The 14,173-nt window shown below is 40.5% G+C and overlaps 1 protein-coding gene across 1 annotated transcript; it reads right to left on the bottom strand.

The window, feature by feature from the left end:
- Positions 1-457: 457 nt before the first annotated feature.
- LOC146474251 (uncharacterized) lies at positions 458-9,457 on the bottom strand. The gene is made up of 5 exons (XM_085117281.1): positions 9,247-9,457; positions 7,792-7,879; positions 5,291-6,451; positions 1,962-2,001; positions 458-682 (listed from the first exon to the last, which is right to left on the bottom strand). Exons 1-5 carry the CDS (start codon positions 9,392-9,394, stop codon positions 593-595), a joined length of 1,527 nt encoding a protein of 508 aa, XP_084973407.1. The 5' UTR covers positions 9,395-9,457; the 3' UTR covers positions 458-592.
- Positions 9,458-14,173: the final 4,716 nt, after the last annotated feature.

Below are 14,173 nucleotides of genomic sequence, written 5' to 3'. Positions count from 1 at the left end.
GTAGCGGTAGCCGTGCATATGTGGTTTAGTGGCATGGTGCGCTTAGTTTTAGAAACAAAGATTCCCGGGCTTAATTCCCGAGATAACGAAATATTTTTTCTTTTTTCTTTTTCTTTTTCACCTTAACAAGTCAACCACTCTAAAGGCTCCATACAATTTTCGAAATTGAAACTTTCTCAAGAAATACAAGACTATTCAAAGAGCTCAATCTTGCTGAGGGGGACGGCTTAAGAACCAAGCGGCATAGTGATGCGGAATAAATAATGCCCGTGAGGTGAGGCCTCTTATTAAGCGTTTATGGCTTACATTTCGAGTCAGGCTGGGCCATGTTTTCACATGTAACATGTTTAAAAAGGAAGGAGAACAAACGTGACTAATTCTGTAAGCACGTATTCAAACGTTTGATGCAAAGGATTGTTATTTAATATTATCGAATAACAACAAAACCAAATTTCTAACGGATTTAAAGTTTTATTTAACTGCTAATTTCATTATTGTAGTCTTCGTGCCTGAAACTTATGTTGCATACATGGGAGATTCCAAAGTAGTATGAAAGACCGTCAAAATAAGATGATGCATGCACTACTCAATTTTAAACTCTGCCGATCATTTTTCCTTGCGCCTGCATTTTCTTTTTCAGAGCACGGAATTCTTCAGAGGTGTACTGCCTCTTGGATTTATCCTATAAGACAAATAAATTTGAAGATTCAGTATGAAGGCGAAAACTAGTCGTAGACCAAAGTTCGGGTAGATTTGTTTCAAGCATACGCGTAAAATCATTCTTTGAATTCTTAAAACCCACTACAGTCAAACCTGTATTAAGCGGACCCCATATTAAGCGGACATCCTCTATTAAGCGGACAGCAGCACAGGTCCCATCTCCCCCCCCCCCCCCCCCACCACATTTCCTGTAAAAATACCTGTTTTGAACGGACACCTCCATTAAGCGGACGCGGAGACCTTAAACCTGATTTTTATGCTCAGTTCTGTTGTTAAAAACCTGTATTAAACGGACACTGCAAAAAGGATGCATGTTCTCTGTTCATGTTTTAATAGGTCGGTCATTCAAAAAGATCTGTCACATCTTTATACACACTCAAAAAAATTAGGAAATACCATCTCTGTTGGCAGCCTGATTAGCAAAAAGTGATCAAATTAGTGATACCTGACCTCACCGACAAAACATTCGTGTGGCAAACAGGATATTCGTATACCTAGAGACTGTCTGTAAAACTAATTATACAATACAAATCCGATCATCAATTTCTGGTCATTACTGAGTTATCAGTTACATGAAAACGTGTCCCCTTGAAAAATGATTCGCAGGCTGGTTCCTACCATGTGAGCAGTGGTATCTCCCACCGGACAATACGCTACGAAAGGGTGAGCAACCCTTTCGAAGCGTAGCATCCGGTGGGAGAAACCCCTGCTAGCAGGGTAGGTAGCTCCAATCGATACCCACCGATTTGCTCACCCTCTTTTCAGTAATTTTCACTTAGCCCGGGTTTGTTGGGCGCTTTAAAAGCTTAGTTAACCACATGGCCATGAACTTTGAAACGCGCCCAACTACTTCCATCAGATCTGTTATTTCGTTTGGGCCGGGACAGTATATTTTTCTGCCGGTGAATAAACCCGATCTGGTTTTCGGTCCGCCAAACACCTTTCCGTTCACGGGAATGGTATTTGACCCTTTTTAAAAGGCCTTAAAAGGCCTTTTAATACTGCGGGATATCAATGTGATCCTTTAAGACTTATTTTAAGGGAACTTGTTTTCAGCGGACACCTTGTATTAAGCGGACACTAGCAATGGTCCCTAGGGTGTCCACTTAATACAGGTTTGACAGGTTTGAACCTTGCACGCGTGTGCGTCTTCGGGAGTAAAAAAATGGTAACCCGCAAAAATTTTAAATGGTTTGCAAAAATATCGATTACTTGGTTAGTTGTTAAATAGCATATCATACCTTCCTTTCCGAACGTCTTTTGTCCTTTCGTTTCTTTTCACTGTGGAAATAGGAGAGAAACAAGTTTGACTTAAGGCGCTGCTACACTAGGCAATTTTCCTTGCAACATGTCTCGCAAATTCATTGCGATTTGTGATAAAAGTTGCACGGAAGGTTGCCTGGTGTAGCATGCCCTTAACGAACGTGCCTCGTAACGTCTTTGTTCCAGTCATCATTGCGCGAAGTAGAACCGACTTCTACTTCTCGCAACGCTTGCGGTAACAAAAAAAATGCGAGACATGTTCATTTCAGGGGATGTTAAACTAGACAACGATTCATGCAACTTGTGTTGCAACAAAATTGCGAGACAAGTCGTAAGAAAAAGTGTGCCGAATGGCTTTATTGATCTAATGGTCATGATAAGTGGTTTTACATCGAGTACTAACCGATGTGGTCTAATGGTACGTAATAGTAGTAAGGGTCTTTAGTCTATGATCATAGTCGGCAATCAATTTGATAAAATCAGATTTGGATTTTCATGCCAATTGGAATAAAATCTAAAGTAAATAATAAAAATAAAATAAAAATCTAAAGTAGATTCTCGAAGAAACTGGCTACAAAAAAAACTGTAAAACTGTAATAAACAGCAAGCAACGAACGTTCTGATTCGTTTGAAATCCAACCTCCTTGTCTTTGCATATTAAATGGTTTACATTTTAATATTCTTTTGCATGCATTCAAATTAGCCCTACGAAACTCGTTCAAAGTAAAATATTCTTTTGATTTTTAAACTCAAGAACGAGGATAGTAGGGCTATGCAAGCCATTTTTGCAGAGGATCTAAGCCGGTTTGGAAGAACTCGATACATCTTCATCGCTCTTACAAATTTCGAAGCGTACAATCAATCCACTACCTAACTTAGTTTGAAATTCTTCAGTGTCACTTCCATTTCAGATTCATAGGGAAAGTATTTGCTTTTGACTCAGGTATCTCGCAATACAATCACTCTCGCACAAACTTTTCAACGCCTCCAACCCCCACCCTTGTGGGACATAAGGTCTCAACACGGGTTTCACAGATGTGTACTTCTTTACCCACCCTCCGAAGTACAGGGTAGTAATAAAGCTGAAGTCTTGAAGTCTCTCATGTCATAAAAATTGCGCGGCTTGACTCCTGATCTCCCAACAATCTCGGAAATCGAGATCTCAATTCTGAGATCCCTAATCCCTTCGGTGTGGGGGTGGGGGGTACTCCCTATATGGCCTATACGGATACGTGCCACTGGTTAGGATATGGTTTCTCATCACCGCTGCTCTGAACAGGGTCTATAATTTCAAACGATTCTGTCCTTATTAGGGTCTGGATCCGACCTAGACAGGATATGGCTGCAAGATTGTCGTCGGACATACAGTCGACTCCCGATAACTCGAACCCTCGCTAACTCGAACCTCGCGCTAACTCGAACCAATTTTCCTTTCCCTTCAGGTCATTTTCTATATAATTTTACCCTCGATAACTCGAACTCCCGAAAACTCGAACCTTTTTCAATTTCCCTTGAAGGTTCGAGTTATCGGGAGTCGACTGTATATCAAACCAAGATCAGAGTAGCCTCCCACTCAGTCGTTTTTAGGGGACTTGTATTACCTCTTCCTCACAAACGCCTGCTCAACCAAGCTGCACATTCCTTTCCGCCGCTAAACCAATCACAGCGAACCTTCTAAAAACGACTGCGTGGGAGGCTAAGGTCAGATTCGTTTATTTGTATTTATATAGCAGGTAATCAGTCAACATTAGATCATTTTCAGGACTAGATATTTATATTTAGCACTTCTGTTTTCAGTATCTAAACAGGGTCTTAAAATAGAGGGCGTTGTCCTACACAAGTTTATTAAATTCTCAGCCTCGGATATTGCATTTCTAGCGTTCTGATTGGTTCACTAAATCTCGGTTATCAGCTTATATACCGTAGTTTGACCTTATATGGAAAACGAATGCCCCAGGTGTCGCTAAGCTAAATTTTTTTTTCGGCGGGAAGCAAAAGTCTCTTCGAAAAACTGTAGAAAAAAAAAGGAAAAGAAAGAAATTCCAAACAATGCCATCTCAATATAACAACAATAAAAGCCACAAAGTTCGGTATGACACTATTTAATGGTACGTATCTCTGAAGTTTCCTTTAAAATCTTCAAAATTGCAAGATTTTACGATTTTTTAGATAACATAATAACAGTAACATAAACTACCGGTTACCTTCAAAAATTTCAGGATGGCTTGCAAATCCTGGCGGTAAGAGGTCAAAACCAATCGAAGAAATTTCTCAGGAAGAGCTTTATGCCTGCCTTTATGTTTTTACGAATTTACGAGGACTTCAGATGGTTCATCTATGAAATCTGTACGAGCGGCGGCCATAATGTTCGTTTCCGTCGCTCGGCACCACTCAGCAAAACATTTGCACTAATGTGCACAGCTCTTACGCTTCTCAAATAAGCTTGAAGTTTAAAAACTTGCACTGAATGCTTGTCTCAGTGAGGTTGTACCTCGTACACTTGGACGTGCCTGAAGTGTTTTAAATCGTCCCGCGAGGAATTCAGTTCAGCATGAAAAAAGCCGTCCTTGCCCTGATCTCTTCCTTCGCTCGGCACACACACTGAGCAGAATATTTGCTCAAATGTGCACAACTATCATGACGCTTCTCGATGAGCTTGAACTCCAAAAGCACTTGAATGCTAGTCTCAGAAAGGTTATAATTCGTACATTTAAACGTTTCTTGAATTTTAGATGTCCGACTGTGTCCGATTTTCTTCGCTTTCGATTTTTCATTCAACTCCGTTTGCAAAGAGCTGCGCGTGTCATGTGATCATTAGATTTCGCGCGCTTTGGTCGGAGGTTGCCTCAACATCCGGTCGTTTTATTAAATTTGAAAGAAATTTTTTCTTAAAATATTAAAATTCAGTAAACTTCAACAGCAATATCCAAACGCGGAGAATTTAATAAAACAATTATTCCATTCGCGCTTGTTGGATATGAGATTAGTTATAGCCAACTCAGTGCTTCGCGCCTCGTTGGCTGTTTACCATCTCATATCCAACGCGCGCTCATGGAATAATTGTTAATTATTTTTCTCCTAAACAGGGTCGGGGTTTTAAACCCCCAGCCGCACACCTATGTCCTATACCCAAAATTGGGTCAAGTACCCGCCGGTTCGGCCCTAATCCAACGCATGCGCGCACAAACAAGCTCTAATGTCTATTAAGTTAATCAATTACGTACGCGCTATATTTTATTTATTGAGGAATGACTAGGATATATGGGTGCGTGTATCCACGCTTATTTCTTATTATTTTTCAACTCACCTTGTTTTCAGCTCTTTGTCTTTACAAGTTGCGTCTCCTTTACACTCTTGCCTACTACTGAGGTCGCTCTGTTTGTCTACTTGTCCTCCCGGAAACATGGATCCTTTCGCAGCTTTTCCCAGTCCCTGCCATCGTTGAGGAAGTGGCTTTATACTCTGCAACGTGTTCCGTTTCTTTTTCAATGCTCCCAGCCTTTCATTCTGTGGTAGAGATGTAGCACGCTCAAGAAGATATTTGAACAATGGAATCTCGTTAAACCTTTCAACTCGAAGTTTCAATTTCGTGATGACAACGTTTCTCAGCAACTCTAAGGTCTCGGGACTGCGTCGGGCGATAAGACGTTGAAAGCTCGCTTTATCCAGCTCATAGACCTCTAACGTTTCTATGCAGTCCACACTTGTGCAGTACTCTGGGATATCAAGAATTATTTCCACATCTCCTATGACGTTGTTTGGTCCAATGGTAGTGGCTTGTATTTCACGCTGCCGGAGCCTAGTCTCCATGGCAACGAAGCCGTGTTCTATTCTTCGACGCCGCCTTTCAATCACCGTCAAAGGTCGAACAAGATCTTCCATTGCGTTAATTTTGATCTTTTCCTCGTCATCACCCAAGTTGGATTCTCGCTTCCTTGCTGCCCACCTCGGATTCAGAGCTTTATATTGCTTTTTACACTTACGTGGGTCCGCCAACACTTTGGCTGCGCCTTTTGCTATGAAATACACTGAACTACACGGACAACCCTGTTCCACTACGCGATTCCCGAAATGGATTTTATGCATTTTCAGGTTTTCAATAAGAAGCGTTTTCAATGCCGTGGGCCAGGAGGCAAACAGAGGACAAGCGAGAGCGAAAGTCGACTTTTCCTTCCATTCGAGATTGTACACTTGAAACGACTCCTTGTACAGTGGCTCATTGATAATGATCAGCTCAGTAAGCTCATCAGCAATGACTGTAGCGTTTCGCTCTTTTTTCTCGCTCATCAGCACCATTTCACCGAAGCTGCGGCCGCTCTTTAGACTACCCAACTCCGTTCCAAAGTAGGCGAGTCTCTCCTCGACGCTGCGGACTGTGACCATGTCATGATGAGGATGGAAGTCACCCAGATGTTCATCTTCTTTCCTGGCGTAAACTGACACAGATCCTTTGAGAATCACATAGAAACTGCAACAAAATATATCTGATTGTAAGAGGTTCAGAATGGGCTTGACGACCAACTGGTGTAAACTGACACAGATCCTTGGCTTTAGTACCGTTGAGAGAGCGCACGCGTTACATCTGACGTCATTTTTGCCGGTACTCTTATTATAGACATTATCGCTGCAAGCCAATCAGCGCGCTAGAACTTTGACAATTGCTGTAAAAAATGAAATATAAATCAGATCACAGAGCAAAAGGGACTGCCCTTTGAAGAAGACTAGTGGTACAAGTTGAAATGTTAGGACAAATAGATTGACCTTGGCCGTACTGTCAGCCCTATAATCAGTTTGCCGTTTAAGTACGTCTCTCGCGTGCACGCTCAAAGGGCGTTCTTACTGGGACACAGCCTTCGAGATAGATACCCAAGCGGGGGAGGGGGGGGGGAATTCTCTCCCGTATCCCTTCTAGTATGCCAACCGTGACTGATATAAGAGATATAAAAGGTCGAAATTTTATACTTGCAACTTGGATGGGATTTGAGAAATCGCTGAATAGGGGAGAGAGGTGGGGGGGGGGGGGGGAGGAGGGGGGGGGGGGAGAGAGTGGTGGTAACATTCGGAATTTGAAGAGACTTGGTTGTGTGAGGCCACGCCGAAAGGTCATTTAGTATTCAGTCGATTAAGGATCGAAACAATGGGCTAATGGTCTTATGATATTAATAAAACCTCTATTAAACAGCCACCGCATTAATATTAGTACTCCAGATCAAGTTAGAGAGTTTCAATTAAGGGAGTGAGGAGCCTTTTTTCAATGAAATTTTCAAAATGTCAGTCTTTCACATAGTAACGAAGGTTAAAGCCATCTGCAACATAATCTATCATGAATAATATTTTATTCAATTGCATCAGACTGGTGAAAGAGCGGGAAAATGCGTGCAAGCAACTCACGATTGGTTTTGGTTATCATTGGTTAAGAAACTGGTTCGAGTTTTGTTAATCAATCACAGAACGGAGTAAAACAAAACAAACGCGAAATTACTTTCGACACTCAATTCAAAACCGCTCTAAAACAAATGCAGAAACACCAACTATTAAAAGCTGGATCATCGTATAATGCACTTCCAGGGAGCTTAGCGGCTGTGGTCAGTGTGAGCCATTATACCATGCCTCAGAGAAATAGCGACCATTAAATTGTCTTCTGGTTGTTCTTGCAAAGCGGAATCTGCAAGATCTAGCAATATTTCTTAATTTTTTTAATAAAACAATTATTCCTCTCCCGCTTGTTATATTTGAAATGATTGTAGCCAACTCGGCGCTACGCACCTCGTTGGCACGCTAGTGGGATAATTGTTAAATATCGCCTACCAGTTGCCTTGGTCTCCTTGCCGTACAATCACATGATCCTTCTTGACTTTAATAAACTCAACATGTTTTATGACATACACTAGTATATCTATAGAGAAAGGACAAAAAAAGTGTCAAATAAATGGGGCAATGTCACTCGTTTTCAGTATCACTTTAAATACCCTAAATATAGTAATGGTCCAGTTTTATCCAAAATTATTCTACAGTGTACAGCTGAACTAGCTTTAATTATTTTTGGCTATTACTGATACCCAGGATCATGGATAGCAGCTTAAAAAGTTAAAAAGTTCCCTGTGCATTGTAAAAGTCGCCTACGACTGATTATAGACGTATTTTTCAATGAGTGACACAGACATACTCGGACAAAGAAAATCCGAGTCCTCCCAGCAAGGGGTCGAACCTATGACATTCCGACAAGATCCTCTCATGTTTCCGATTACTAGTTCGGATGCTCTACCTCTGGCCGAGCTCCCGCGAGTCTCAGTCGACTTAATTGCAGAAAGTCCTAACAAGTTATCTGAAGGTGATAGGACTCTACTCCTGCTGTCAGGACTCGGTTTTAATTTTTCCGAGTATGCCTGTGTCACTGACTGAAAAATTAATCTATCATTTATTTACCAAGCATAACATAACATCACATTGCATCTTAAAGTTGTAACCAGACATCTATTTATAGTTTCAGAAAACTAAAAGAGTAATTTACATTATTTTCGAGTTTCCTTATATTCCAGATTGTTTTCTTTCACAGTTTTAAAGCTTCAATACTAAAAATAGCAGAGAATGATGACGAACAACGCCCATCTGAAAACAAATTTATCTAAAAGCATAATCTGTTTTGTGCCCGTCTACAATTCAAGATGAATGTTTAGTATTATCAACCGTGAGTAATGAGGAAAAAAAATAATAAGAGGCTTTTTTTCCTGAAATTCTCGCGTGCACTTGCCATGTTCTGCAGACTAGCTTATCAACACCAGTTAATAAAACTAATTAAACATTCATTTACACTCCAGCTCTACGGCACAGCACCACAGTTTCAGAAGATTTAAGAGCTGCTAAAAACGGTATTAATTTTTGTAAAGGGGGGGACAGTACCATAGGTTAAAATGGTGAAATAAGACCTTCACTTAGCTACAAAATAATTTTAGAACAAGTAGAGGAAAGAAATCAACTCAGTTCTTGAAAGGAGCAACTCTTGAGTTGTTCTTGCGCATTTTGGAAACAAAAATGCGAGAACTTGAAAAAACGTTAGCCTGACATTTTTACCGGTTTCAATCCATTCCGACCTACTGTCTCTGCCCAGAGGCACTTATGGACAGTTTCATTTCACTGGGGTGATAATTTATAGCAAAACTAGACAATTGTTTTTTTTTTTTGCCAGTTTCGTTGACAGGCAAACGTTTTTGGGTTTTGACATGACATCGAATCCGCGTGATCATACTTCCCCTTTAAACTTACTATCTTCCAGGTTCTTGAACAAGGAGCTCTTGTGTCGGATCCATGGCAGTATAGTTAGTATGGCATCTTCTTCCCTTTGCTCTGGTGGCTTACAGAGAAGTTCTTCAGAACGCTCTAAAGTCCCCGAGTTTAAAGATGTTTCTGGCATTGATGTAAAATAATTGCCAGACGAGCTAACTTTTCATAAACTGGAATTTTTCAATTGTGCGCAATGCTTTACGTCACAAAAACGTCTTGTTCGGGAATATTCGTACAATTTGTGCGCGCGCAGTTCCGTTACGATTTGAATTAACTGCAGTCAAAAGAACGTATACCCAGGCACAGAAAAAAAAGTCAAAAAGATGAAAAAAGTGGGATATGGTTAAAAACAGTACCTTTTTAAATTTTTTTTTAAAATTGTGGGCGCGCTCTGTTAGATCAGGGATCATCTCAGGCCGAACAAACGTCGCAACATGGCAGTGAGAAGAGGTCAGAAATATGCGCGGTGTTCCCAAAACGCAAACTAAAAATAAATTCAAAAATAATGAAAATTATAAGTACGCTCGGCACCAGATGATAGAGAGGTAGATAAATAAATAAATAAATGAATAAACAAACAGACAAGCAAATAAATAAATAAATAAATAAATAAATCAGTGGAACATGTCAAGCATATTTTCAGTGAGATGCTGCCGACTGTTAATCGTTGTGGAAGAGGGTCGCACATTCAAATTAGTTTCTATTATAAAAATACATAATTTCGGCCGATATGCGCGATCTAAAAAGAGATTATTTGTGAAAGTCTAGTCGTTCGCACTCTCTTGCACTCTTCATTCGCCAGCCGAGAAGTTGATAAAGAAGATTAAAATTCTCTGCTGCACAAATGTTTTCAGTCTCGAAATATACGAAATTGTTGAATGGTCCAAGATTTAAATTCATTCTGCCAAAAGAAGATCTTACTTTCAATAATTGTCTCTCAAGATTTGAGACATACCAATATTTGGATGATACCCGACGGTCTCTTTGAAGTTTTCAAGGCGGGGAACACATTGTTGTCGTTGGCAAAAGAGCGAAAGCTCACCTGGTTTTAGTCACTGACTGTAAATGCGATTAGTGGATTACATAAAACTCGCCGAATTATCTGGAAAAGTTCGGAAAGAAAAGACCTATGTGTCGGCGTCGAATTGAGTCGATTTAGCAGCCTTTTTTCCTCTATCGGCCGCCGCTACTGTCGTGATTGATCGCTACTTCAGGTAACAAAAGGGTACACTCTTTTCTTTTCATAAGAATATTGTTTTTCTGGCCCAGGCTGAATATTCTTATTTTTCTGCCGACGTTAGGCTGAAAATATTCTTGTGAATGTTCCTAGATTATATCCATCGAACTGTCATTAGCATTGAACATTTGGCTAGCGCAGGTTTTTATCGTTTTATTGGATAGTTTTGCTGTTTAGAGAAAGGAAGAACAGAAGAATTTTATACAGTTGAGTAAAAAACATATAATTGGATTGTATTTACGAATTTTCAACACACAAAATTATATTCTTTTCAAAATTTTAGCCTCGATATAAGGGCCGACTTATTTGGGTAAAACAGGTTAACATTCGATTTGATTGAAGATTTCGGTCTTTCCTACGGAAGGCCGTACTAGAATCTTTACACTGGGCACTTAGACCGAGGAAATTCAACTAAATTTATGCAAAATTTGAAAATTATTCGTCGGTCACGATATTTTAATTGCATGTTTGTGAAGTGGAACATTGATCAAATCATCAACGATTCCTTACTATATTATGCAGAGTACATGTTAGAGTCGCAGCGCTCGTTTTAATTTCTTTCATTTGTCACAATGATGCGTCAGATCTTCCAGTTTTCTCGTACACTCTTAATTTAAATACCAATTTCCTTCAGTTGGCGTTGATTAATTTAACACAAGCGTTTATTTCCAAAACTGATGTGGTGAAACACGAGATAAAATTGTGCCGGCGACAGAGTCGCGGGCGTTCGAATCGCGGGTATTCCTTTTTCCTCGTTGTGATCGTGAGTTTCTTTTAGAGAAAAAAAATCATGAAAGATAAAATTTCATTCAAAGTTTTAAATTTCGGATGTATGCTAATTCCATTAACCCAATAATTGATTTCAGCGCGTTCTTATTGGACAAAACAGGTCATGTGGTACTTATCGGGCAGTGGTTATCAGACGATATTGATAACGATTTCGACGAAAAAAAAAAAGGAAAACGGTCCCAGTTTGAGGTCTTAGTTGTTGTTTAAGAAAATTTAGCCTGGTTATAATCAAGGATTTGTGAAGTGCGTCCGAGATGTCTTATCTCTACGAAAATGATCGGGTTTTTTTTATTAGAAAAGATTTCCGCCCAGCCCCATACATTAATTATACATGCATCACTGTCAAACTAAACTGTGCGGAAATCTTGCGTTTTACTGTGTTTACTAGAGACTTTAAGCATCGACGACGGGAACGGCAACGGCGACGTGAGATTGTGAGGGAAAACCCAAATGTCACATTGCGCATGTCTGGCGGGAAATATCTAGACGTTCTGCTCCGGGGCCCGACGTGAGAAAGCTTCGTTTGGCGTTGCTCGAAAACGTGAGTAACATTTCACATATTTTACCTCCGTTTCGCCCCGAAAAAATGATATTTTTAATATTGCTTGGCACTTAAGGCAACCGTAGGAAAAGTACGCGTTGAGTTTTTGTTTTATTCTTTCCGAAACTATAATAACTTCATCAGTCGGCTGTTACAAAACAGAAAGCTAGTGAGACTAGTGACGATGCCTGCAAAATTAGAAATGACTTGCGAGTCTGACACTAATTATCGATGTTTCTCTCTAACATCAGTGTAACATTACTTTTTCTTATTCAAAACAAGACAAACTAGAACTTTTAATTTACATTTTAGCTGGAGAAAAATAAACAGTCTATGTTGCTCAAAAATAGCATCCAAACCACAAACCACTGTGTCATATCGTAGGTTTCAGTTCAAATTTTTAGATGTAAAGATTACGAAATTCTCACGCGTACTCGCACTGCTAAAGCGTTTCTTGAAATCCCAGCCTTCGATGCAGAACATTTGAAGTAAATTAATGTTAATCTAGTTGCTATTTCTAGTTATATCGGTGATTTTTATTACGACCTAAAAATATATCAAATGGTCTGAATTGTTTATACATCGGAAAACTGCAACTGCGACAAACACGTTCTCGTTAACAGCAGTAAAAATTCTTCATCGGCTATTTCATTATTAAAATCGATTTCTGACTTTTTTTTACGAAGACTCGATGGGTGCTTTCAATTCGACGAAAAATTACAAAAATTTCGGGTGGGAATCGAATGGAACAGCATCTTTTCCGCAAAAGATTTTCGAAAATGTAGGACAACCTTTTTGAACAGCTGTTCCCGAAAAGTGGAAACCGACCGAGCATAAGCCCGTTCCATTCGAGAACGAAATTTCCGAAAATTCAAATCGAAAAGTTTTGGTGAATGGAAAGCGCTCATCGTATTTAATCCTCTTCGAGGGAAGTTGTCGTCCTATTGCGCCTGCTTAACTGCTTCCAATTTCGCGACGCAACCGCGTCCTCTCCTCAGTCTTTCCTCGGTTTCTCCGTCGCCGTTGCCGTTCCCGTCGTCGATGCTTAAAGTCTCTACTAAACCAGAAATTCGTCAGAAAAAGTTGAGTTCAACCATACCTCAGTGACCGACTATCGCGTAACGCGCAATCTGATTGGCTACACAGGTGCCGTCTATCATTCGATAGACGGCAGTTTGTCAGAGCGCGCGCGATTTAGCATGCATCATTGCACAAATATATCAAAATTTATGAAATAAAAAGATTTTTTTGCTTCATAGATTGATCACTGAGGTATGCTTAAACAATTAGACGGCTCGCTCTCGGTTTCTATCGCCTTTAATAGTTGGCTCGGGGCTTCGCCCTTCGCCAACTATCAGCCGATAGAAACCTCCAGCTCGCCGTCTAATTGTTAATTATTGAATGAGTACGGTGTTCCCCCAGGCCGGGTATACTCAAGAAAGTTTTATACGGGAAAGCTCCACAGGCCGGGTATACTCAAGAAAGTTTTATACGGGAAAGCTCCACCCCGAGGCCCAAACTCTTTATACCCTTTAACAAGACATTCAAGTTCATTAAGACCCCGGAATAGTGTTTTATATATACCATATTTGAGATAAACCAGTCACCCTTTCACATACCTACCGAGTAGAAACATTGCATCTCTATTTGATTGGTTGGTTAGAGATGTTTTGAAATGCCTTTTTAAATAACTAAACGACAGTTTTCCCTAACCTTTCTATACCTCAGCTTATGAAATCCCTACCCTTTCACATACCTCCAGCCTGAAAAAGGTAAACTGTTTGGATTTCGGGCGGAGACTGCCCTATAGGAGGGCGTACCCCGGACGCTTGATACTAAGTCCGCTATGAAGTCAGAACGCCGAAGTTGACTCGTCTCCAGTCGTCTCTTATGATAATCGTACGGTCGAGAGGAGACTAGCACGGCAACGCAACGAAGGAGACGACGCTCTTCAGTCCCCCGCGCGCATCTCTGTCGCGCTTCTCCTCTCGACCACGAGAGACGACTGGGGCGAGTCAGACGCCGAAGTCCAAAAGGAGCTTCTCCTACGCGTGATGGTTTAAACTATGGAAAGGCATCAAATTTTATCTTGTAGAGGCTGTCCCAGGGCACCACGATTCATTCCCCGGTGGAGATCTGTTCCGGAAGGCCTTGATCACCTCAGAAATTCCGGTTTGGTTACAAAAATGAAACGTTTCTTTGAAAAAAAAGTCACCTCAAAGTTTCGTAACACTGGAAAACTAATTCTCTTCGTTTTCGAAGGGACGAACATGTCGCTATTACTGCGAAAAAAAATCAGCTAGTATTTTCGTAAAGCCAACAACAGCTCGTAAATTAGAGGC

The sequence above is a fragment of the Pavona decussata genome, unplaced genomic scaffold, assembly GCF_977016875.1.
Source record: "Pavona decussata unplaced genomic scaffold, jaPavDecu1.1 SCAFFOLD_91, whole genome shotgun sequence".
In the NCBI taxonomy this organism is placed as follows: domain Eukaryota; kingdom Metazoa; phylum Cnidaria; class Anthozoa; order Scleractinia; family Agariciidae; genus Pavona; species Pavona decussata.
The sequence above is the reverse complement of the archived record's forward strand: the minus strand, read 5'-3'. Positions and strand labels throughout refer to the sequence as shown.

Excerpts from the sequence above, each read along its gene's own strand:
- LOC146474251 (XM_085117281.1), bottom strand. The coding sequence starts at position 9,394 with ATGCCAGAAACATCTTTAAACTCGGGGACTTTAGAGCGTTCTGAAGAA. Across the intron at positions 7,880-9,246 it reads GTTCAAGAACCTGGAAGATA|ATATACTAGTGTATGTCATA; the intron begins GTAAGTTTAAAG and ends CTTTCTCTATAG. Across the intron at positions 2,002-5,290 it reads GACAAAGAGCTGAAAACAAG|TGAAAAGAAACGAAAGGACA; the intron begins GTGAGTTGAAAA and ends CTATTTCCACAG.